Source organism: Sorex araneus, chromosome 2, assembly GCF_027595985.1.
Source record: "Sorex araneus isolate mSorAra2 chromosome 2, mSorAra2.pri, whole genome shotgun sequence".
Classification (NCBI taxonomy): Eukaryota; Metazoa; Chordata; class Mammalia; order Eulipotyphla; family Soricidae; genus Sorex; species Sorex araneus.
In genome coordinates, this window is record NC_073303.1 from 234331133 (window position 1) to 234352795 (window position 21663).

Below are 21663 nucleotides of genomic sequence, written 5' to 3' on the forward strand. Positions count from 1 at the left end.
GCAGCTGACACACCCGGCTCCTGTTGTTTGGTGATTTGATGGCACGAAGGTAAGAGATGTATCAGGGTTGGGGAGGAAGGTGGAGAAATTTTCTCTCCAGACCCAATTTAATCCAGACACCACCCCCCCCCAAGCCCGAATGGGGATTCCCCAAATTCACCCAGGGAAGCTGGCACAATCTCTAAGAAAGACCAACATCTGTTCCGTCTGGCATTTCCTTCTGTTGTTTGCTGAGTTTTCAGTAAACTGGACTCTTAAAAATACCAGGGGGGAGCGGGGGTGGCCTGGCTCCACAGTACAGCGGGTTGGGCGTTTGCTTTGCACGTGGCTGACCTGAGTTTGCTCCCAGGCACCCCATAAGCTTCCCCAAGCCCTGCCAGGAGTGATTCCTAAGCGCAGTAAGGGGTAAGCCCTGAGCACAGCTGGGTGTGGCCCAAAAAGAAGTTAAAAAATAAAATACCAGGGGGTGGAGGGCCAGGAGTGTGGCGATCAATCTGGGTTTGTGTTTCCTGACCCGTGAGGCTTCCTGAACACTGATCCGGGAGTAACTCAATCACTGCTGCGTGTGATCCCCCCAAAATGTAGGAGGTCCAGGACGTGGTTTAGCGGGTAATGTGAAAATGCAGTGAGGCCCTGCATCGGAGCTCTTCCCGCCCCCCCGACCCCGCACCACAACATACACACACAATTGGGATCTAGATGATAGTATAGTGAGTAGAGTGATTACCTTGCAAGCTTGCCTTGGGTTCAATCCCTGGCACCCCATATGGTGCCCTGAGCCCCACCATGTATGATCCCTGAATGCAAAGTCAGGAGTAACCCTTGAACACTGCAGGGTGTGTCATTCAAACAAAACTAAATTAAAGCCCCCCAAAATATGTACATTTAATTACAAATTAGCAAATTAGTTTTATGGAGGTGGGGAGCTTGCCTTGTACACAGTTTAGTCCCCAGTCCACATAGGGTCACTGAAGTACCTCCAAGGGTAAAACCCTGAGCACCACCAGGTGTGTCCCCCAAAACCAAACCTCCACCAAACAAGTTAGCCTCAGGGGCAGCGATGGCTCCGCAGTTCACAGCTGGTGTTTTGGACGTCAAGGTTCGGTTTGATTGCAGACCCGAAGGTTCCCCTGAAGCAACCCTAGGAGCAACCCACCCCCCACCCCCCAAGGAACAGAGACAGGAATCCCACGGAGCCCCCGCTGGGCATTTTCAAAACAACAATTACCTTTATGGGGCTGGAGTGATGGTACAGCGGCAGGGCTCTTGCCTAGCACCCAGCCGTCCAGGGTTCAAGACCTGGGCACCCCATATGCCCGGAGTAACCTTTGAGCATCTTGCGTTGTGACCCAAGGGGGGGAAATTAGCTTTATACTGTAAACAGTTATGTGGGTCCACGGAAGCAATGAGCGGCACTTAAGAGGCTAAGTTGGGACCTGCGGCCGCGGGCCCGTGATGGAAGAAACCGGGGCTGGCGGGGTGCCCGCGTCTGCGCCCCAACTTCTGTCTGCTGGGCACCTGCGGGCAGGGCGGGGACCTTTGTTTCTGGCCCGCCGCACCCTCTCGGCGTTCTCCCGGCCTCCTTTGCCTCTTATCCCCCTAACCCGACAGCGGCTGCCCGACCCGACGGCTGAAAACCAGGTGCCCCCCAGCCCCCGACGGCGGAGACGCCTACAGGTGCCGGATCACCAACTTCTTCCCGGCTCGGGCAGCAGCCTCCCTGGAAAACGCGGCGCACGGGCTGGCACCTCAGTGCCCGGGCATCCCCCACCCCAGCTGACGCCGGGGAACAAGGTGAGCGCGCCGCGGGGGCGTGGGCGGGGGGGGGGGGAAAGGTGCGCGTCTGACTCGAACCCGGGGCTGTGCTGGCCGGTCGGAACCACGCGGCTGCGGGGGCGCCGAGGGCTGCAGCTGCGGTTCCTGCGTCCGCCACGCTGCGCCCCCGCGCGCGGTGCTCGCCGCGCTGGGGGATGCGGGTGGCAGAGCTGCTGGGCGATCGCGGGCTGGGGAGCGGCCCCGGCTGTCCGCGTCCCGCAGCCAGGCGCTTAGGGACCGCGGGGGACTCTTATTCTGACACGGCGGGCGCCGGCTCTGCTTAGTCACGGTGACCTGCGCGAGCTCCGCGCCTCCCCCCTGCGCGCAGCGATGGAGGCGCCCGGGCCGGGGCGACGGAGGCGGAGCCCGAGCGCGGCCATGGCGGGGTGAGTGAGGCGGCCTGCGCCCGGGTGGAGGCCACGGCGGGTCCCGATCGCTCCAACGCACGGGTTTGGGGGACGCGGCGACGCGGGCCGCAGCGCCCCGAGGTCCCCACGGCTCCCTCCCCGCCTCCCCGCGAGGGCCCGGAGGGCGCGGCTCGGGGCTGATCTTGTTGCTGGACGGCGCGACTTTCCCGGGGCTACCACCCCACCTCACCCCCGAGCCGCCCGAGAGGCCCCCGGGAACGGCGATCGGAGCACTGGAGGCCCGGGCACCCCGCGGCTCGGAGCCGGGAAAGGGTTTTTGGGATGGCCAGCCAGGGGACCCCGGCGGAGTCACTTCCTCCCTTCGCCCGGCCGGGGTGGCGGCTCCCGCGGGGCATGCGCAGTCCCCCATGCTACTTGTGGCAGGGGGTGGGGGTGGTGAAGTGTCCAGTGCCCACGGGACACCGTTGACCGATTGGCGAATGACCGAGAAGCAGACGCGCGTCTTCAGCCGCGGCGAGAAGGCCGAGCGCTGCCCTGGGCCCTGCGCGCGCTTTGGGGAGGTGGGGGGCGGGGAAGTGGCGGGGCAGGGCTGAGCTGGAGCGGGCAGTTAGCCAGTCCCCTGGAACTGACCCCTGAGCAGTGCCAGGCCCCAGGCAGGACGTGGGAGAGGCACCGGGAGGGTGGGCAGCCGCCCGGGCCAGAATCTGACCGTGCAGAGGGGACCGAGGGAATCTCAGGAGGGATGAGCCGGGCTCCCACGGAAACTCTTTGCTATCCCCACATTTTTGCTGGAGCAGAACCTTCCAAAACTCAACTCTCGCCTGGCTGTGCAGTCCTGGAAGTTTCCAGGAAACTCTGATTCCAGGACTTGCGTTTGCTCTCCTGTCTCTGAGCCTTTGCACCTGCTGTTCCCGCTACCTGGGCACTAGCGCCCTTGCTCCCACCGCCTCCCCCCTGCTTTCTTGTCTCAGAACCACCTGATTTCAAGTGACATCACCGCACCACCACCCCAAAATGTGGTCACTGTGCTGTTCTTTCCATTCACCTTGCAAAGGCTTCCTTTCTTACCTTCCTTCTTTCTTTTTTTCTTTCTTTTTGCTTTTTGGGTCACACTCAGCGATGCACAGGGGTTACTCCTGGCTCTGCACTCAGAAATTACTCCTGGCGGTGCTCAGAGGACCATATGGGTTGATGGGAATCGAACCCAGGTCCGCCTCGTGCAAGGCAAACACCCTACCCGCTGTGCTGTTGCTCCAGCCCTTCTTTCTTTTCTTTCTTTCTTTCTTTCTTTCTTTCTTTCTTTCTTTCTTTCTTTCTTTCTTTCTTTCTTTCTTTCTTTCTTTCTTTCTTCTCTCCTTCCTTTCTCTTTTCTTCTTTTTTTTTTTGGGGGGGGGGTCACACCTGGCTATGCACAGGGGCTACTCCTGGCTCTGCACTCAGGAATTACTCCTGGCGGTGCTCAGGGGACCATATGGGATGCTGGGAATCAAACCCGGGTCGGCCGCGTGCAAGGCAAACGCCCGACCCATTGTGCTATCGCTCCAGCCCCTCTTTTCTTCTTTTTAAATTTTTGCTCTTGGGGCCACACCCAGCAATGTTCAGGGATTACACCTGGCTCTGCACTCAGAAATTACTCCTGGTGCTGTTTGGTGGGCCAGATGGTTTGCAAAGTCCAATGTGGGGCTACCAAAGATCAAATCCAGGTCAGTCGTGTGCAAAGCAAATGCCCTACCTGTCTTACTGTCATTCCGACCCTCTTTCTATTTTTAAATTTAATTTATTTTATTTTTATGTCTTTCTTTTCTTTTTTTGCTACACCTGGCAGTGCTCAGTGGTTACTTGTGGTGGTGCTCCGGGGACCCTATGGGATGCCAGGATTGAACCTGGGACAAGAGTGTCCCTGATGCTTAGAACCGAGAGCACCCGTTGGTGAGGTGTGGAAAGGCCTGAGTTTTGCTGATTCCCAGAAGTCAAGGGCTGCTAGGCATCTGGAGTAGTGAGCTGACGGAATGGGACAGGGGCTTTTTGCAGAGGGTCTTGCAGGTAAAGGAGGAGTTTGGTTGCACTCTTCTTGCCATGAGGAATCGGGGTTGGGAATTGGAGCAGGGAAGGGTGTGAACTGTTTGTTTCCTGCTGTGTGTGTGCCCACTCTGGTGATACTCAGCTGGGCTGTGCAGGCCTGGTGGTTTGATCCTCAAGCCTGGCAGTGTCAGGGGCTATCAGGGCCACTTGTCATATAGTGTGCTCAGTGCCAGGGCTACTCCCCTGACAGTGCTCAGGAGCTATAGTTTCAAACTCAAGATCTTAATCTTTCAAGGTACATGCACCAACCTGTTTTTTTTGTTTTGTTTTGTTTTGTTTTGCTTTTTGGGTCACGACTGGCAATGCTCAAGGGTTACTCCTGGCTCTGCATTCAGAAATTACTCCTGGTGGTGCTTGGGGGACCGTATGGGATGCTGGGGATTGTACCCAGGTCAGCCGCGTGCAAGGCAAACGCCTTACCTGCTGTGCTATTGATCCTGCCCAACCCCAACACCAACCTTTTGAACTATCTCCCTCTTCTGTCTCTTTTTTTTTCCCCTTGGTATGGCTAGAGCACAGTGGGTAGGGCGTTTGCCTTGCACGCAGCCAACCCGGGTTTGATTCCCCTGTCCCTCTTGGAGAGCCCAGCAAACTCCCCGTGGCGTATTCGATATGCCAAAAACAGTAAAACAAATCTCACAATGGAGATGTTACTGGTGCCCACTTGAGCAAATTGATGAATAATGGGGCTACAGTGCTTTTTTTTTTTTTTTTTTTTGCTTTTTGGGTCACACCTGGCGATGCACAGGGGTTACTCCTGGCTCATGTACTCAGGAATTACCCCTGGCGGTGCTCAGCTCAGGGGACCATATGGGATGCTGGGAATCGAACCCGGGTCGGCTGCGTGCAAGGCAAACGCCCTACCCGCTGTGCTATTGCTCCAGCCCCGCTACAGTGCTTTTTTAAGTGGAGGGTTTGGGTTTGGGATTTGCCACGCAGACAACCCTAGTTCAGTCGCAGGCCCCACATATGTCCCCACTTACTGCCAGGGGTGATCCCTGAGCTCAGAGCCAGGAGTAAATCCTGAGCACTGCTGAGTGTGGCACTACCACTCCCCGCTCCAGTTTTGTTTGTAGCAGAGAGATAACTCAGTGGTTGGAGCATGTGATTAGCATGCAGGCGATCCGGGTTCGGTTCCCAGCACCATGGGGTCTGCCAAGGACATTGAGAAGCAGTCCTCAAGCACAAGGCAGGAGTAGTCCCTCAGCGCCACCAGATTTGCCCCTATCTCCTCCTCCAAAAAACAAAAAGTACCCTGTTACCCTGAGGACCTGGGTTTCACCCCCTGCAACATTCAACATCAGCACCCCGGGTTGAACGCGGCCAACCTGGGTTCAATCCCTGGCATCCCATATGGTCCCCTGAACCCACCAGGAGTGATTCCTTGGTGCAGAGCCAGGAGTTACTCCTGAGCACTGCCAGGTGGGGCCCCCCTGGAACAAAACAAAATACCAAACATCAGTGCATAGATATGGCAAAAAAAGAGGGGTGGTGGTGTGAGGGGTAAAGCGAAGTACGGGGCGGGGCGGGGGTAAGGTGCTTGCCCCGCACTTGGCCTCTCCAGTTTGATTCCCAGTCCTGAGCACAAAGCTAGGAGACATCTGTAAGCACTGCCAGGTGTTGCTCCACCCCCTGCCCCCCTCCTGACCCCCACCCCCCAAGAAAAAAGAAAGTCTGGAGAGATAGTCCAACAAATAGGGCCTTACATGTGACCAACCGGGGTTTGATCGCCAGCATCCCACAGTGTCCCTTGAGCACTGCCATGAGTGATCCCTGAGCACTGAGCCAGAAGTCACAGCCGGGGCTTGAGCGATAGCACGCGGCCAACCCAGGTTTGATTCCCAGCATTCCATATGGTCCTCTGAGCACCGCCAGGAATAATTCCTGAGTGCAGAGCCAGGAGAGCCAGGAGTAACCCCTGTGCATCGCCGGGTGTGACTCAACAAGCAAAAAAAAAAAAAAAGAAGAAGTCACAGCTGCTGTGACTCCACTTCCCCTCCACAAAAAAAAAAAAAAGTGCTGGTGGCCACAGCTTCTATTCTCCCTCCTTCAGGTCCTTTAGTGCCAGCGGCAGTGTCGTACCTGGTCCCCCGGAGCCTCATGCAGGCAGAAGCCAGGCCTAGCGGGGCTGGGGCCCGCACCCGATTCCTGCCGCTGACGTCGCAGTGCCCCAAGGGGGCCGGGGACCCGGTGATGTTCGCCTCCACCGAGTGCAAGGCCGAGGTGACGCCGTCGCCGCACGGCAACCGCACCTTCAGCTACACGCTGGAGGACCACACCAAGCAGGCCTTCGGCATCATGAACGAGCTGCGCCTCAGCCAGCAGCTGTGCGACGTCACACTGCAGGTCAAGTACCAGGACGCGCCGGCCGCGCAGTTCATGGCGCACAAGGTGGTGCTGGCGTCGTCCAGCCCCGTGTTCAAGGCCATGTTCACCAACGGGCTGCGGGAGCAGGGCATGGAGGTGGTGTCCATCGAGGGCATCCACCCCAAGGTCATGGAGCGCCTCATCGAGTTCGCCTATACCGCCTCCATCTCCATGGGCGAGAAGTGCGTGCTGCACGTCATGAACGGCGCCGTCATGTACCAGATCGACAGCGTGGTGCGCGCCTGCAGCGACTTCCTGGTGCAGCAGCTGGACCCCAGCAACGCCATTGGCATCGCCAACTTCGCTGAGCAGATCGGCTGTGCCGAGCTGCACCAGCGCGCCCGCGAGTACATCTACATGCACTTCGGGGAGGTGAGGCGTGGCAGGAGCGGGAAGGGTAGGGCAGGGGAAGCGGGGGGTGGGCAGTATGGGAGCGCAGAGGACCGGCCAGAGGCCTGAGGGGGCGGACAGGGGCTTGCCTTGCAGATGGTCCATCTGGGTTTGGTCTGCGGCACCCCATATGGTTCCCTGAGCACCTCCAGGAGTGATTCCTGAGTGCAGAGCCAGGAGTAACCGCTGAGCGTTGCCAGGTGTGGCCCAAAAACAAAACAAAAGGTTTGGGTGGGAGACATAGACAGCAGGGACAGTGCTTGCCTCACACACAGGTGACCCAGGTTTGATCCCTGGCACCCCATAGGGTCACCTGAGCACCCACCACCGGGAGTGATTCTTCAGTGCAGAGACAGGAGTAACCCTTGACCATCACCAGGTGTGGCCCCAAAACAAAAGATTATTTTCTTTTTGGGTCACACCCTGCAATGCACAGGGGTTACTCCTGGCTCTGCACTCAGGAATTACTCCTGGTGGTTCTCGGGGAATGCTGGGAATTGAACCCAGGTCGGCCTCATGCAAGGCAAACGCCCTACCTGCTGTGCTATCACTCCAGCCCCCAAAACAAAACATTTGTGTGGGAGACCTGGACAGCTGGGAGGGTGGTTGCCTTGTTCACACACAGGCGACCCAGGTTTGATTCCTGCCACCCCATAGGGTCCCTCAAGCCCCGCCAGGAGTGATCCCTGAGCACAGAGCCAGGAGTAAGCTCTGACCACCACTGTGTGTGTGGACCACCCCAAAAAACTATAGTGGGGTCTCTAGGAGGTCTCTAGGCTCCCCGAGGTCAAGGGTGGGATAGAATATATTGAACGCAGCCTCTCTGTGAGCTGGGCATGGCCGGATATTTCAGGCAGCCAGCAGATGTTTCTCCTCTTCCCCGCCCCTTTTGTTTTGGGGAATAGCTGACTCTGCACTCAGGGACCCCTATGGGGCACTGGGGATCAAACTCAGGTCTGGTGCAAGCTCTTTGTCCACTGGATTATCTCTCAGTTGGATGGATTTATTATTTGGAGGGGGGTGGTGCTCAGGGGTATTTTTTTGGGCTCGATGCTGAGGAGTGATCCCTGGCAGTGCTCCAGGGACATGACGTCCTGGGGATTGGACTGTACCGGGCCACGTGAAGGCAGAGCCTTAGTCAGTTCTCGAACATGTGTGACATGCTACAGGCTGTGAATGTGATGGTTGGTTTTATTTCTTTTGTTTTTTTTGGGCAGAGGGAGGCAAGCAAGGCAAGCTTCTTTTCCTTTTTTTTGCTTTTTGGGTCATACCCAGCGATACATAGGGGTTACTCCTAGCTCTGCACTCAGGAATAACTCCTGGCAGTGCTCAGGGGACCCTATGGGATTCTGGGAATCGAACCCAGGTTGGCCACGTGCAAGGCAAACGCCCTACCCGCTGTGCTATCACTCCAGCCCTATCCTGTGTTTTTTCTCCCCGGGGTTTGGATCACACGTGACCATGCTGAGGGCTGACTCCTGGCTCTGGACTCGGGGATCACTCCTAGCACTGCTCAGGGAACCCTATGGGACGCCGGGGGTAGAACCAGGGTCAGCCACTCGTCAGGCAGGTGCCCTCCCCGCTGTGCTATGGCTCCAGCCCCATCCTTGGCATGTCCTTGTGGGCCGTGATGGACATTGAACCCAGGCCCCTCACATGCACAGTGGAAACTTTCTCCACTCCTCCCCTCCCCAGCCTGTCTGCGAAAGTGTTTCTTGGAAATCGTCCCTGGGTACATTTTTTTGGGGCCTTGCCCTGCTGGGCTTAGCCTGTTTTCGGTTTCATTTCAGTTTTTCCTTTGGAAGGGGAGGAGTTTGTGAAGAGAAAATGAACCGAGGCTTCCACACCAGGCCCAGCAAGGACCCCCATATTCCTGGGTGGTGGCCCTGGCCGCCCCTTCGAGCTTGTGCCTTTGAACTGAGATCAAGTGTTTGACTATTTTAATTTATTTTAAAAAATTATTTTTGGGTCACACCCAGCAGTGCTCAGGGATGACTCCTGGCTCTGCACTTAGGATTCACTCCTGGCGGTACTTGGGGGTACTTGAGGGGATGTCGGGGATCAAACCTGGGTTGGCCACGTGAAGGCAAAGGCCTTCCCTCCTGTGCTGTCACTCTGACCCCTGAAATTGAGTTTTGCCAAGCACTGACTTACTTTTGCTTTTTGTTTCTTAGGCTGGTTTTGGGGCCACACCTAGCAATGCTCAGGGCTTGTTCCTGGCTCTGCACTCAGGAATCACTCCTGGCGATGCACGGGGGACCATATGGTATGCTGGGGATTGAACTTGGGTCAGCCACTTGCAAGGCAAACAAACGCCCTCCCTGCTGTGCTATCACTCCGGGCCTTGCCTTTTTTTCCTTTCTTTGAGGGTCTCCCAAACAGTGGTCAAGGGACTGGGGGATGGGTGTGCACCCATTCCCGGTGATACCTGACCAATGGGGCTGGGTGGTTTAATGCTCAGGCTGGCATTGTTCAGGTTCAGTGATGTTGGGGACCATAAGGGCCATTCTCGGGGGAGGGGGCATGCATTCCCAAGGGACCAAACTTGGGACCCCCCCCCTCAAAGGCAAAGCATGCCCTCCCGGCCCTGGGGCCATCTCCATGCCTCCCACCTGCCCTTTTGAAAAAGGAAGCGCATTCAAAAACCTTAGCAAAAAGACCACTTTTAGGGGCTGGAGAGACAGTACTGGTAGATGCTTATCTTCCACATGGCTGACCTTGGTTCGATCCCCTGCATCCCATATATTCTCTGGGCATTGCTAGGAGTGATTCCTGAATGCAAAGTCAGGAGTAAGCCCTGGGCATCTGCAAGGTGTGCCTCCCTCCCCCCCCCCAAAATGTAGGACTGGAGAGACAGTACAGAGGATAGGACATTTGCTTTACACGCGGCCGACCAGGGCTCTGTCCTTGGCATTCTATATTGTTCCCTGATGGATTCCTGAGTGCAGAGCCAGGAGGAAGCCCTGAGCACCGCTGGGTTTAGCCCCAAAAAGGTTATAACAAAGTGGCACCAGGATTGCCCCCAGGCTCCTACCTACAGCTCCTCTGTCTCGTCCTTTGGATCCCCTCCATGGCCTTCGGGGAACTTTGGAATTCCACATTCTGGATGAGGAAGCTGATGGGAGAGAGAGAGAGAGAGAGAGAGAGAGAGAGAGAGACAGGACAGCAGTCACGGTGCTTGCCTTGCAGGCACCTGACCCCATCTCTATGCCTGGCACCACTGAGGGACCCCGGAGTGTTGGCAGGAGATTCCCAAAGCACAGAGCCAGGATGAAGCCCTGAGCACCTTAGGTGAACCTCAATATGAACCCCACTTCCTCCCCCTGCCTCCAGAAAAACAATCCCCCACAAAGAAGATGGGGGGCTGGAGCGATAGTACAGCAGGTAGGGCGTTTGCCTTGCACATGACGGACCCGGGTTCGGGCCCTGGCATCCCACATGGTCCCCCGAGCATCATCAGGAGTGATTCCTGAGTGCAGAGCCAGGAACAAGACCTGAGCATTGCTAGGTGTGGCCCCAAAACCAACCAAAGAAACAACAAGCAAAAGTCAGTGCTTTGCGGGGCACTGCCAGGAGTAATTCCTGAGTGCAGAGCCGGGACTAACCCCTGAGCATCGCTGGTGTGACCCAAAAAGCCAGGAAAAAAAAAAAAAGAAGATAGTCGGGACCGGTGGAGTGCCCTGTCCGAGGACATAAGGTCCAGGCAGGGACCGGAAGGGGAGAGCCAGGTGGGGGGCGGGGGCGCCCAGCCCCTCACTTGGTACCCCCTCGCCCCCCCAACCCAGGTGGCCAAGCAGGAGGAATTCTTCAACCTGTCCCACTGCCAGCTGGTGACGCTCATCAGCAGGGACGACCTGAACGTCCGTTGCGAGTCGGAGGTGTTCCACGCCTGCATCAACTGGGTCAAGTACGACTGCGAGCAGCGGCGCTTCTACGTGCAGGCGCTGCTGCGGGCCGTGCGCTGCCACTCGCTCACGCCGCACTTCCTGCAGCTGCAACTGCAGAAGTGCGAGATCCTGCAGTCGGACTCGCGCTGCAAGGACTACCTGGTGAAGATCTTCCAGGAGCTCACCCTGCACAAGCCCACGCAAGTGATGCCCTGCCGGGCGCCCAAGGTGGGCCGCCTCATCTACACGGCCGGCGGCTACTTCCGCCAGTCGCTCAGCTACCTGGAGGCGTACAACCCGAGCGACGGCTCGTGGCTGCGCCTGGCTGACCTGCAGGTGCCCCGCAGCGGCCTGGCGGGCTGCGTGGTGGGTGGGCTGCTCTACGCCGTGGGCGGCCGCAACAACTCCCCCGACGGCAACATGGACTCCAACGCCCTGGACTGCTACAACCCCATGACCAATCAGTGGTCGCCCTGCGCCGCTATGAGCGTGCCGCGCAACCGCATCGGGGTGGGCGTCATCGACGGGCACATCTACGCCGTGGGCGGCTCGCACGGCTGCATCCACCACAACAGCGTGGAGAGGTGAGTGGCAGGAGCTGGACGCGGTGGTCGCGCACCTGTGACCCCAAGCTAGCCGGCCGGGAACGCAGCGAGGAAAATTCCCCTTTCCTGGGAGATTTCCTTTTTTTTTTTTTTTTTTTTTTGCGGGGTGGGGGGGTGTTACCCACCTAGAGATGCTCAGGAGTTTCTCCTTGTTCTGCGCTGAAGAATGCCGCTTGGTGATGCTCGGGGGACCCTGTCGGATGCCAAGATGGAACCCGGATGGGCTGCGTGCAAGGCCTGTGCCCTCTGGCTGTCCTATCGCTCTGGAACCGCTTTGTGCGGAGTCGTGGGCAGAGTACGCTTGCACATGGTGGTGATGGGGGAGGGGGGACTTGTGGGGCTGGAGCGATAGCACAGCGGGGAGGGAGTTTGCCTTGTACACGGTCAACCCAGGATCGATTCCCAGCATCCCATGTGGTTCCCTGAGCACCGCCAGGAGTAATTCCTGAGTGCAAAGCCAACCCCTGTGCATGACCGGGTGTGACCCAAAACGTCAAAAAAAAAAAAAAAAAAAAAAAAAGGAGGCTTTCTGGAGCTGACTTTGTGCTGAGGTGGGAAATACCCACCTTGGTTTTTGTTGTTTTGGGTTTTTTTTTTTTTTTTTTCTTTTTGGGTCACACCTCCTGGCTCTGCACTCAGGAATTACTCTTGGCGGTGCTCAGTGGACCATATGGGATGTTGGGAATCAAACCCGGGTTGGCCGCGTGCAAGGCAAACGCCCTACCCACTGTGCTATTGCTCCAGCCCCGAAAATACCCGCCGTGGGCCTGACTTATTTAGTACAGGAGGGTCAGGCACCTGCCCCGAGCACCCAGGAAACCACAGTTTAGCCACAGAGGTGCCAGGCATGATGCCCCTGAGTACAGAGCCCGAAGTGGAAGCTTGAGCACAGAAAAAGGAAGCCCGGGCTGCTTGCACGGGCATCAGACAGGCTTTTTTAGGGAAAACACTCACCAAATTCATGCTACCCTTTGTCTGGATAGTGTGGGAGGGGACCAGAGAGATAGTACAGCGGGCAGGGTGCTTGCCTTGCACGCGGAAGACCAGGGTTCGATTTCTGTCATCCCATAAGGTCCACTGAGTAATTCCTGGGCACAGCTACGCCATGCAGAGCCGGGAGTAATCCCTGAGCACTGTCAGGTGTGCCCCCCAGATGAAACAAAAATAACACGGAGATAAACATGGAAACTGTTGGGATAAACGGGTCTGGCCTGTTGGGCCTGGATGTGAGGTGCCCAGGTGCACAGTGCCCTCGGCATGGTGACCTTGAGTCTAGGGCTTTTTCCATTTGGGGTACACTGGCTCTGCGCTCAGGGTGATCCAGGAGGCGGAAGTGGCAGGGCATCGGGCAGCGCCCCAATGGCTACTTCTCTGTGCGTCACCCCGGGTCCCCTGCAGGTATGAGCCCGAGCGTGACGAATGGCACCTGGTGGCCCCAATGCTGACCAGGAGGATCGGGGTGGGCGTGGCCGTCCTCAACCGGCTGCTGTACGCCATCGGGGGCTTCGACGGGACGAACCGCCTCAACTCGGCCGAGTGTTACTACCCGGAGCGGAACGAGTGGCGCATGATCACGCCCATGAACAGCATCCGCAGCGGGGCAGGTAGGCAGGGCCGGGGCGGGGCGAGGGCCCCCACCCCCTCAGAAGCCGGGCTGCTGCTCACCGCCTCCGCCCGCTCCGGCTAGGGGTCTGCGTCCTGCACAACGCCATTTACGCCGCGGGGGGCTACGACGGGCAATACCAGCTCAACAGTGTGGAGCGCTACGACGTGGAGACGGAAACGTGGACGTTCGTGGCCCCCATGAGGCACCGGCGCAGCGCCCTCGGGATCACCGTGCACCAAGGCAGGATCTACGTCCTCGGTGAGGTCTGGGGGCGGGGCGGCGGGCCTGGAAGTCCCCAGCTACTCCGTTGGGCAGGGCCAGCTCCGATCCTTCTGGAAGTTTCTACCCCCCCATCCCCCGCCCCGGCCCATCCCCTGCTCTTGGGAGAGAGGGATCCAGCCGTCTGCCCCTCCCTGCAGGCGGCTACGACGGTCACACGTTCCTGGACAGTGTGGAATGCTACGACCCGGACACGGACACGTGGGCGGAGGTGACGCGCATGACTTCCGGCCGCAGCGGGGTGGGCGCCGCGGTGACTATGGAGCCGTGCCGGAAGCAGATCGACCAGCAGAGCTGCACATGCTGAGCCTTTTGTTTGTGTCTGGGCCGAAGAAAACCACCACCAAACACAAACAAGACGCCCCACCCCGCCACCCCCTTGTCAACAAACCGAGGGTCCGATGCAGGGTGTTGCTGTACCCCCAAAAGTCAGGGGCGAAAGCTTGTCCTGCTGGCCCGGAGGCTGGGACACCGCAGTGTTAGGACAGCTGGAGAGAAAAGAAAGGGGGGGACCCCAGGAGGGGCCCTGACCCCTGTTCCTCCTATTCTAGCTGCCGCTTCCTCTGGGGTACCAGTTTGCTGTGTTGGGGGGGGCGGGTTCAGGCTGGTTGAGTGGCTAGTGTCTGTGATTGGATCATGGGGGTTCTCCAGAGGTGTGCCCTGTTACCCAGCACCTCAGCTATTTCACCCCAGGACTGACATTTTGTTAATAAGTAGCCCTTTAACTTTCCAATGAAAATAAAGAACAAACTAACAGTGTCTTAGCCTAGCTCCCTCCTGTGCCCAATCTTTGCTCCAGGGCTTGGGTTTCAAACCAGTTTTTTTTATCTGCCCTTCATCTCCGCCAGGCGCCAGCCCTATCACCCTGTCCCAGGCCACACAGGCTCGCTTTTGGTTTTTGGGTCACACCCAGTGGTGCTCAGGGCTTACTCCTAGCTCTGCACTCAGGAATTACTCCTGGGGGTGATTGGGAGACCCTATGGGATGCTGGGGATCGAGCCCTGGTGGGCCTCTGTGCAAGGCCAACGCCCTCCCCGTTGTTCTATCACTCCAGCCCATCACTGTTTTTTTTTTTATTCTTTTTTTTTTCCTTTTTGGGTCACACCCGGCGATGCACAGGGGTTACTCCTGGCTCTGCACTCAGGAATTACTCCTGGTGGTGCTCAGGGGACCATATGGGATGCTGGGATTTGAACCCGGGTCGGCCGCATGCAAGGCAAATGCCCTACCCGCTATGCTATCACTACAGCCCCTGTTTTTTGTTTTTGTTGTTTTGATTTGGGGGCCATACCTGGCAGCGTTCAGAGCCTACTCCTGTCTTGCATTCATCGATCACACCTGGCAGGCTTGGGGGACCCTACAGAGTACTGGAGATTGAACCCGGGTTGGCTGCATGCAAGGCAAATGCCTTACCCATTGTACTGTCACTCCGATCCGACAAGGCTCACTTTGTCCCTCTCAGTCACTTTTGGGCAGTGGCTTCCCTCCCCATGTCCCCTATTCCTTTGGGCTTCCCTGAGGATCCCAGAGCCATAGACTGGTGGTGGTGGTGGTGGTGTGCAGGCTGTCCACACTTGCTCAGGGGCCACTCCTGGTGATATATATGCCCCACGGTGCCATGCTTGGCCTGGTGACCAAAGGTGGTTGTGGAAGAGAGAGTACAGTGAACAAGGCTCTTGCCATGCTTCTGCAGACACGGATTTCACACCCAGCATTCCCATAGTCTTCCAAGCCCTGCCAGAGTGAGCACCGAGCCCAGAGTAAGCTCTGAGCACCACCAGGTGTGGCCCCAAAATTTTAAAAAAGGAAAAAAGCCGGGGGGGATGGAAATATTTGGTACATTTCACGTTTCTTGCTTGTTTTGAGTCACACCCTCCTGTGCTCAGATTTTGCTTCTGGGTCTGGAACAGAGAGTTATATAGGGTGCTGGGGATCGAACCCGGGGCAGCCGCATGCAAGCCCTGACTGCTGAACTATTGAATACTCAGACCCAAGTGGGTGCACTTTATAATAAGGAACGCCTTCGAGTTCCAGAAACAAAGCGACCGCGCTACTCATTCGCTGTTTTGTCGATGAGTGACAACTGAGACAGCCAATCGCAGTGCGGGGGTGGAATCTCAGTTGTGTTCCCCCACCACGGCTGTTCGCCAAGTCTGCGCATGCGTGCCTTTTCTGGTCTTGCTGTATTTTCCCAGCTACACTCCAGGGGGCGCTCGGAGGTTTGAGCTTCCGGTTTCGTCTCCTATTTTGCTTGACTCAATTTATGAAAGCAACAATCTGGTTTTTTTTTTTTTTTTTGCACCAAATGCGACAATGTGCGTAAAAACAGTTCCTGGTATGTAATAATCGCTCGCTAACGCTGATCTCTTAATTTGCATTTTGCAGCGAGAGAAACTGAAGCACCGGGTGAGTAAGTAACTTATCGTGTATTAACCCAGTTATTAACGAGTGAAGTGCTTATCTGCCACGCCTTTCTGACTCCCAGATAACAGATTCCAGCTGATTTTCTTTCTTTCTTTCTTTCTTTCTTTCTTTCTTTCTTTCTTTCTTTCTTTCTTTCTTTCTTTCTTTCTTTCTTTCTTTCTTTCTCTCTCTCTCTCTTTCTTTCTTTCTTTCTTTCTTTCTTTCTTTCTTTCTTTCTTTCTTTCTTTCTTTCTTTCTTTCTTTCTTTCTTTCTTTCTTTCTTTCTTTCTTTCCTTCTTTCTTTCTCTCTCTCTTTCTCTTTCTTTCTTTCTTTCCCACAACCGGCGGTGCTCAGGGCTTACTCCAATCTCTGCACTCAGGAATTACTCCTGTTGTGCTTGAGGACCTTTATGGGATTATGGGATGCTGGGAATGAATTTACGTCAGCCTCGTGCTTAGAGACCCCCCAAACGCGCGCGCGCGCGCGCGCACACACACACACACACACACACACACTTTTTTTTTTTTTTTTGCTTTTTGGGTCACACCCGGCAATGCACAGGGGTTCCTCCTGGCTCATGCACTCAGGAATGCATGGCGGTGCTTAGGGGACTGTATTGGGTGCTGGGAATTGAACCCGGGTCGGCTGTGTGCAAAGCAAACGCCCTACTCGCTGTGCTATCGCTCCAGCCCCACACTTTTTTGTTTAAGGTGGGGGCAACATCTGGCTGTGGTCAGGGGTCAATCCTGGCAGTAGTTAGGGGATCCTATGTGGTGTCAATGAGAAAACCCAGCCCTCTGAGCACTACCAGGAGTGATCCCTGAGCACAGAGCCAGGAGTAAGCCCTGAGCACTGCTGGGCATGACCAAAAGAAAAAAAAAATAGAAAAAAATCCCTAGGGGGCTGGAGAGAGCTCAACAAGCACAGCTCATGAACTTGGATTTGATCCTAAACACCGCATGGTCCCCTGAGCACTGCCAGGAGCAACCCCAGACCTCTGTGGCTCCCGGAAACCTGACACTCAAACCAGAGGGAAAGCGCCAAGGGGGGTTGAGAGAAGGCTGCGTGTGGCCAAGTCCTTAGCCCAAGCCACCAAGCCTGTGAGGCACGAGGCAGCGTCAGAGGATGAGTTGGTTCCATCTTTCCATCTGTTCTGATCACAAGATCTTCTACCCCATCCCCTGACTCGCCTGTGCCTGAAAAGAGATGAATTGGCCACAGGAAAAATTCTCAGCCAGCTGGGAGCTGTGGCACCTCTGGCCTTTGACCCACATTCTTAGAAGGTCACATGCGCTCCCCCCCTTCACTGTATGTGGGTCATCCAGTCTGCCTGCTTCCCCTTGGGGAAACTGAGGCGCAGGGCCAAAAATCCTCTTCCCAGGGCCACCCAGCCCTCCCCAGCAGCCCTAACCCCTGTCTCCATGCCCTTTCCCTAGCTGTCCCTCCCTGGGGCCTGGGGACTCTCCTTGCTTTTTTTTTCTCTGATTTTTGGGCCGTACCCGGCACCCAGCACTGCTCTGGGGTTACTCCTGGTTCTGGGCTCAGGAATCAGGAATCACTCCTGATGGTGCTTGGGAAACCCTATGGGATGCCGGGGATCAAACCTGGGTCAACCTCTAGCAAGGCAAGTGCCTTCCCCACTGTGCTATAGCTCTGACCCCTGCTTCTTTTTTTTTTTTTTTTTTTTTTTTTGCTTTTTGGGTCACACCTGGCAATGCTCAGGGGTTCCTCCTGGCTCTGCACTCAGGAATTACTTCTGGTGGTGCTCGGGGGACCCTTTGGGATGCTGGGAATTGAACCTGGTTGGCCGCATGCAAGGTAAACGCCCTCCCTGCTGTGCTATTGCTCCAGCCCCTGATCCCTGCTTCTTATACCAAGTTCAGATTCCCTAAAGGTGGCGTGAGTTGTGCCAACTTCTCTGCCTCGCCTTACCCCGCTGGGCCCCTGAATGACTGCGCTGCTCGGCCACAGTCGAGCAGGAGAACCTCTGGCAAGTGGACGGTCATTTTGGAGGAGGGGTTTGGTCCCCGCTGCCCCCAAGATGCTCAGGGATACTCTGGCTGTGCTCGGGGGACCCTCTGTGGAGCTTTGCATGAATCATGGGTGAGATATGTGCCAGACGAGTGCCTTAAGCCTGTACTGTCAGGCCGTTCCCCCTCTGAGGTTGGAGTGAACTTGAGGTGCCTAGCACCTAAGAGTGGGGTTCACTCTTTTGGGGCCACACCTGGCGATACTCAGGTGTTTCTCGTGGCTCTATACTCGGGGGTTATTCCTGGAGGTCCATGGGGCCCCCTGAGGGATCCCGGGAATCGAACCCTGCTCAGCTGCATACAAGGCAAACACCCTCCCCACTGTCCCATCACTCTGGCCCAAGAGTCCACTATGTTCTGAATGGAAGAAGCAAACTGACCACCACCGGGTCAATTCTGAACCTCCCACTAGGATCCCTGTACCCCTCAAGTGACAACTGATTGGGGGTAGGCTCTGAACCCCCCTTCTCCATCCCAGACTCGAGAGACGACAGACAAGCAACGCAGACACGCACCAGGCTGGGAAAAGCCTGTTTAATCGGAGACGGTCGGGGAATTGATTCTCAGGCTCCAGATCGATGATGGATTGATCGATTGGCAGAGAGGCCAAGAGCTCCTGGGTGTCTGTCCCGTGCTGGTCCCACACAGGGACAGGAGTCCTGATGTGGGGGTCCCCCCAGTCTGAGCCACCAGGCCTGGGGGAAAAGGGGCGCAGCTGGGTGCCAACCTCTCCACTCCCTGCCGCAATGACTCAACTTCCCATCACGCAGCAGTAAATCCGCGCCAGCAGTAAATCCGCGCCGGGAGGGGGGTCTATAGTACAGTTAGTATAATACAACAGGAGGGGGTTCATCTCCTGCCAGGAGACCACGCCCCCTCCCGCGCCCTCCTTCCGCGGCTGGCTCAACCACACGAAGGGCTGGTTTAGTTTGTTTCCCTTTTTTGCCTCTAAAATAATTTACAAACCAACCTTACAGTATGTACAAAAAAAAAAAGGAAGAAACGAAACAGAAAATAACACACCCCCCCGCAAAAAAAAATATAGCCCAGCTTGGTCACGCTACCAAAAGTGAACCCTGTATAGCGTGGAGGTGGGGGGTGGGGGGTTCCCAGCTGGGATGGACGGACAGATGGACAGAGGGGTAAATTGAGGTACAGTACCAATGAGCTTGGAGAGAAAGGGTGGAAGGGGGAGCTTTCCTTCTAAACACCCCCATGGCTTGGCGGAAGATGGTGAGACTCCTGCACTGGAGTCGTATTGCTGAGGAGGAACAACTTTTGGGGGGGACCGAGGGGGAGCAAGGGAAGGACAGGAGGGGGGCTCAGGAGCACGGACTTTGGTGCCAGGGCGGGGAGGGCTGCCCAGAAAGGGGATATGGGGGTACACGTTATTGCTTCCTCCCAGGACACAGGGTCTGGGGTGCGGGGTGGGTGGGGAGCAGGGTGCCCAGGAAGGGGGTGCTCTGAGCCTGGACCCACCTCCCCCCCGCCTCTGGTCTCCCAGGACTGAGTGATCCTTAAGGCAGAAACAAGAGGAAAAGCAGCTAGAAGGGGGGGAGCCCCACAGCGTAGCGCCGGCCCCCCCCAAACAGAGACAATTCAAAAAGAACCCAAGTGGAAACGGAAGGGGGTGACAAGCAGAGGGGGGCAGTTCAGGCCTACCCCACACCTCGGCCGGCTGGGCTGCGGCGCCCTGGCACCCCAGATCCCACAGTCCCTACCCCCAGGATTTCCAGGCTTGTGCAAAATGAGGCAGAAAACTGGAGGGAGGGGGGAGGGGGCAGGAGCTGGGGCCGCCCCCCACCTCCAGACCCCCCCAATGGCTATTCCTGGCGGTTTGTACTGGAGCGCCCCCAGAGTCAGAGAAACCTGCTTGGGTCCAGGCCCACCCAGACCCCAAGAGGCCGGAAGACAGAACTGGGGGGGCGTGGGGGGCTGAAGAGGGGTGCAGGTGAGGGGGAGTGTTTGCATCTACAGTAGCTGAGTTTCATCCTGGTTAAATGTCTGGTTTCTTTTCTTATTTTTTTTTCTTTTTTTTTTTCCTAAAAAAATGTAACAATGAAAATTCAAAAAAATAAAATCCCTTTGGGCCCCTGGGCCCCTCGCTCCCCAGCCCCCACCTCCAAAGAGAGGCCCCCACACGGGTGGGGGGGTGGGGAGGAAGGAGAAAAAAAAGAAAAGAGAAAAAAAAAAACCCCACAATTTCTGTTTTCTTTTTTCTCAGGAGGCCCCAGAGTCTGTGAGGCAGTGGAAGAGATGAAGAGGGGAGCCGGCGGGGAGGCTGGGGAGGCAGGCGGGGGCTGCTGGGGTTCAGGGAGGGCCAGGGGAACCCCATCCGCCATTCGCAGGGGTCGGGGGCGGCTCCTCGCGGGGCCCCCCCGGGCTCCCGCTGCAGACGCTGCACCCCTTGGCAGCCGGAAGCTCTTGCAGAGGCCCCCCCTCGGCCGCCGTGCAGGGGGGGCCGGGGAAGCCCGGGGCCGCCTCTGGTGGGGATGGGGTCCTCAAGGCAGTCGGGGCGGGGGCGCCGCCGCTCGCATCCGCATCCGCATCCTCCGCATCCGTCGGGGCCCCGCGGGCCGCCCAGGCCAAGCCCGCAGGCTCCTGGGCAACCGCGGCCAGGGTGGTCCTGCCCTCCTCGTCTTCCTCCTCCAGCGTCAGCTCAAACTGGAACCTGTCGGCGGGCGGCGGCTGCCCCGGGCCGCGGGGCTCCTCGTCGGGGGGCGGCGGGGACGGGCTCTGGCGGATGGCGTTGTAGTACCAGTCCCGGTTGTCTTCCAGGGTGTCCAGGATTTCCTGGGCGTCGGGGTGGACGAGGTCAGCCCACGTCTCCCACAGCGGGTGTACGATATAGTCGATGAACCCCACCTGTGGGGGTGGGGGGAGGAGAAGGGGAGGGATCCCGGTTAATCCCATCTCCAAACTTCTGTTCCCTTTGCCTGCCCGAGAGCCCAGCCAGGCGTGATGCCTGAGCACAGAACCAGGAGTCAGCCCTGAGCACCACCGGGGGTGACCCCAAAACGGTCTTTACTCACTGGCCCCTCTAGATTTCTGATGCGGGGGCTGGAGCCATAGCACAGCAGGTAGTGCATATGCCTTGCACGTGGCTGAGACCCAGGTTCAATCCCCAGCATCCCATATGGTCCCCCAAGTACTGCCAAGAGTAAGAAGAGTCAGGAGTAACCCCTGTGCATTGCCGTGTGTGACACAAAAAGCAAGAAAAAAAATAGGTATCTGATGAGGAGGGGGTTAGCTTGATCAAAACTGAATTTTTTTTGGGGGGATGGGCCACACCTTACAGTGCTAGGCGTAGCATATGGGATACTGGGGATCGAACCTAGGTCAGATGCATGCAAGTCCAGAGACTCACTAAACTAGATCTCTAGTTTCCAAATTCTGCGAATTCTTTTTTCTTAAATATTGTGTGTTTTGTGGGGGCCACACCTGGCTGGGCTCAGGGCTTACTCCTAGCTCTCTGCTCAGGGATCACTCCTGGTGGTGCTTAGGGGGACCATAAGGGACACTGGGGCTCCAACCTAGGTTGGCTGCATGCATGCAAGTCAAATACCCACTGTACTATTGCTCCAGTCCCCTAAGCTCTGTGGCTCTGTGAACTTTTTGGGTCACACCCAGCAATACTCAGAGGTTACTCCTGGCTCTGCACTTAGGAATTACTCCTGGCGATGCTCAGGGGAACCATATGGGATGCTGGGAATCGAACCTGGGTCGGCTGCCTGCAAGGCAAATGCCCTACCCGCTATGCTATCACTCCAGCCCCTCTGTGAACTTTGTTATTGGGGTGCCACACCTAGTGATGCTCAGGGGTTACTTAT

At 56.9% G+C, this 21663-nt stretch overlaps 2 protein-coding genes across 7 annotated transcripts in view; one reads left to right on the forward strand and one right to left on the reverse strand.

Annotated features, from left to right (window-relative positions):
- The first annotated feature begins 1884 nt into the window (after window positions 1-1884).
- KEAP1 (kelch like ECH associated protein 1) lies at window positions 1885-14163 on the forward strand. Its single transcript, XM_004616562.2, has 6 exons — window positions 1885-2201; window positions 6319-7004; window positions 10808-11493; window positions 12913-13118; window positions 13202-13378; window positions 13540-14163. The coding sequence occupies exons 2-6, from the start codon at window positions 6366-6368 to the stop codon at window positions 13704-13706; spliced, it is 1875 nt and encodes a 624-aa protein (XP_004616619.1). The 5' UTR covers window positions 1885-2201; window positions 6319-6365; the 3' UTR covers window positions 13707-14163.
- A 4188-nt stretch (window positions 14164-18351) lies between these two features.
- The window catches only part of PDE4A (phosphodiesterase 4A), a 44936-nt gene continuing 41624 nt past the window's right edge, over window positions 18352-21663 (reverse strand). For all 6 annotated transcript variants that reach the window (XM_055126397.1, XM_055126396.1, XM_055126394.1 and 3 more), the window contains one exon: window positions 18352-20698. In XM_055126397.1, the coding sequence (XP_054982372.1) occupies window positions 20144-20698 (555 nt within the window). In that variant the 3' untranslated portion in view covers window positions 18352-20143. The remainder of the gene's footprint in view (window positions 20699-21663) is intronic.

Bases quoted from the DNA above. Each gene is read 5' to 3' on its own strand.
- KEAP1 (XM_004616562.2), top strand. From the start codon at position 6,366: ATGCAGGCAGAAGCCAGGCCTAGCGGGGCTGGGGCCCGCACCCGATTC. The intron at 7,005-10,807 runs GTGAGGCGTGGC...CCCCCAACCCAG, and splicing joins TCTACATGCACTTCGGGGAG to GTGGCCAAGCAGGAGGAATT. The intron at 13,379-13,539 runs GTGAGGTCTGGG...CCCTCCCTGCAG, and splicing joins AGGCAGGATCTACGTCCTCG to GCGGCTACGACGGTCACACG.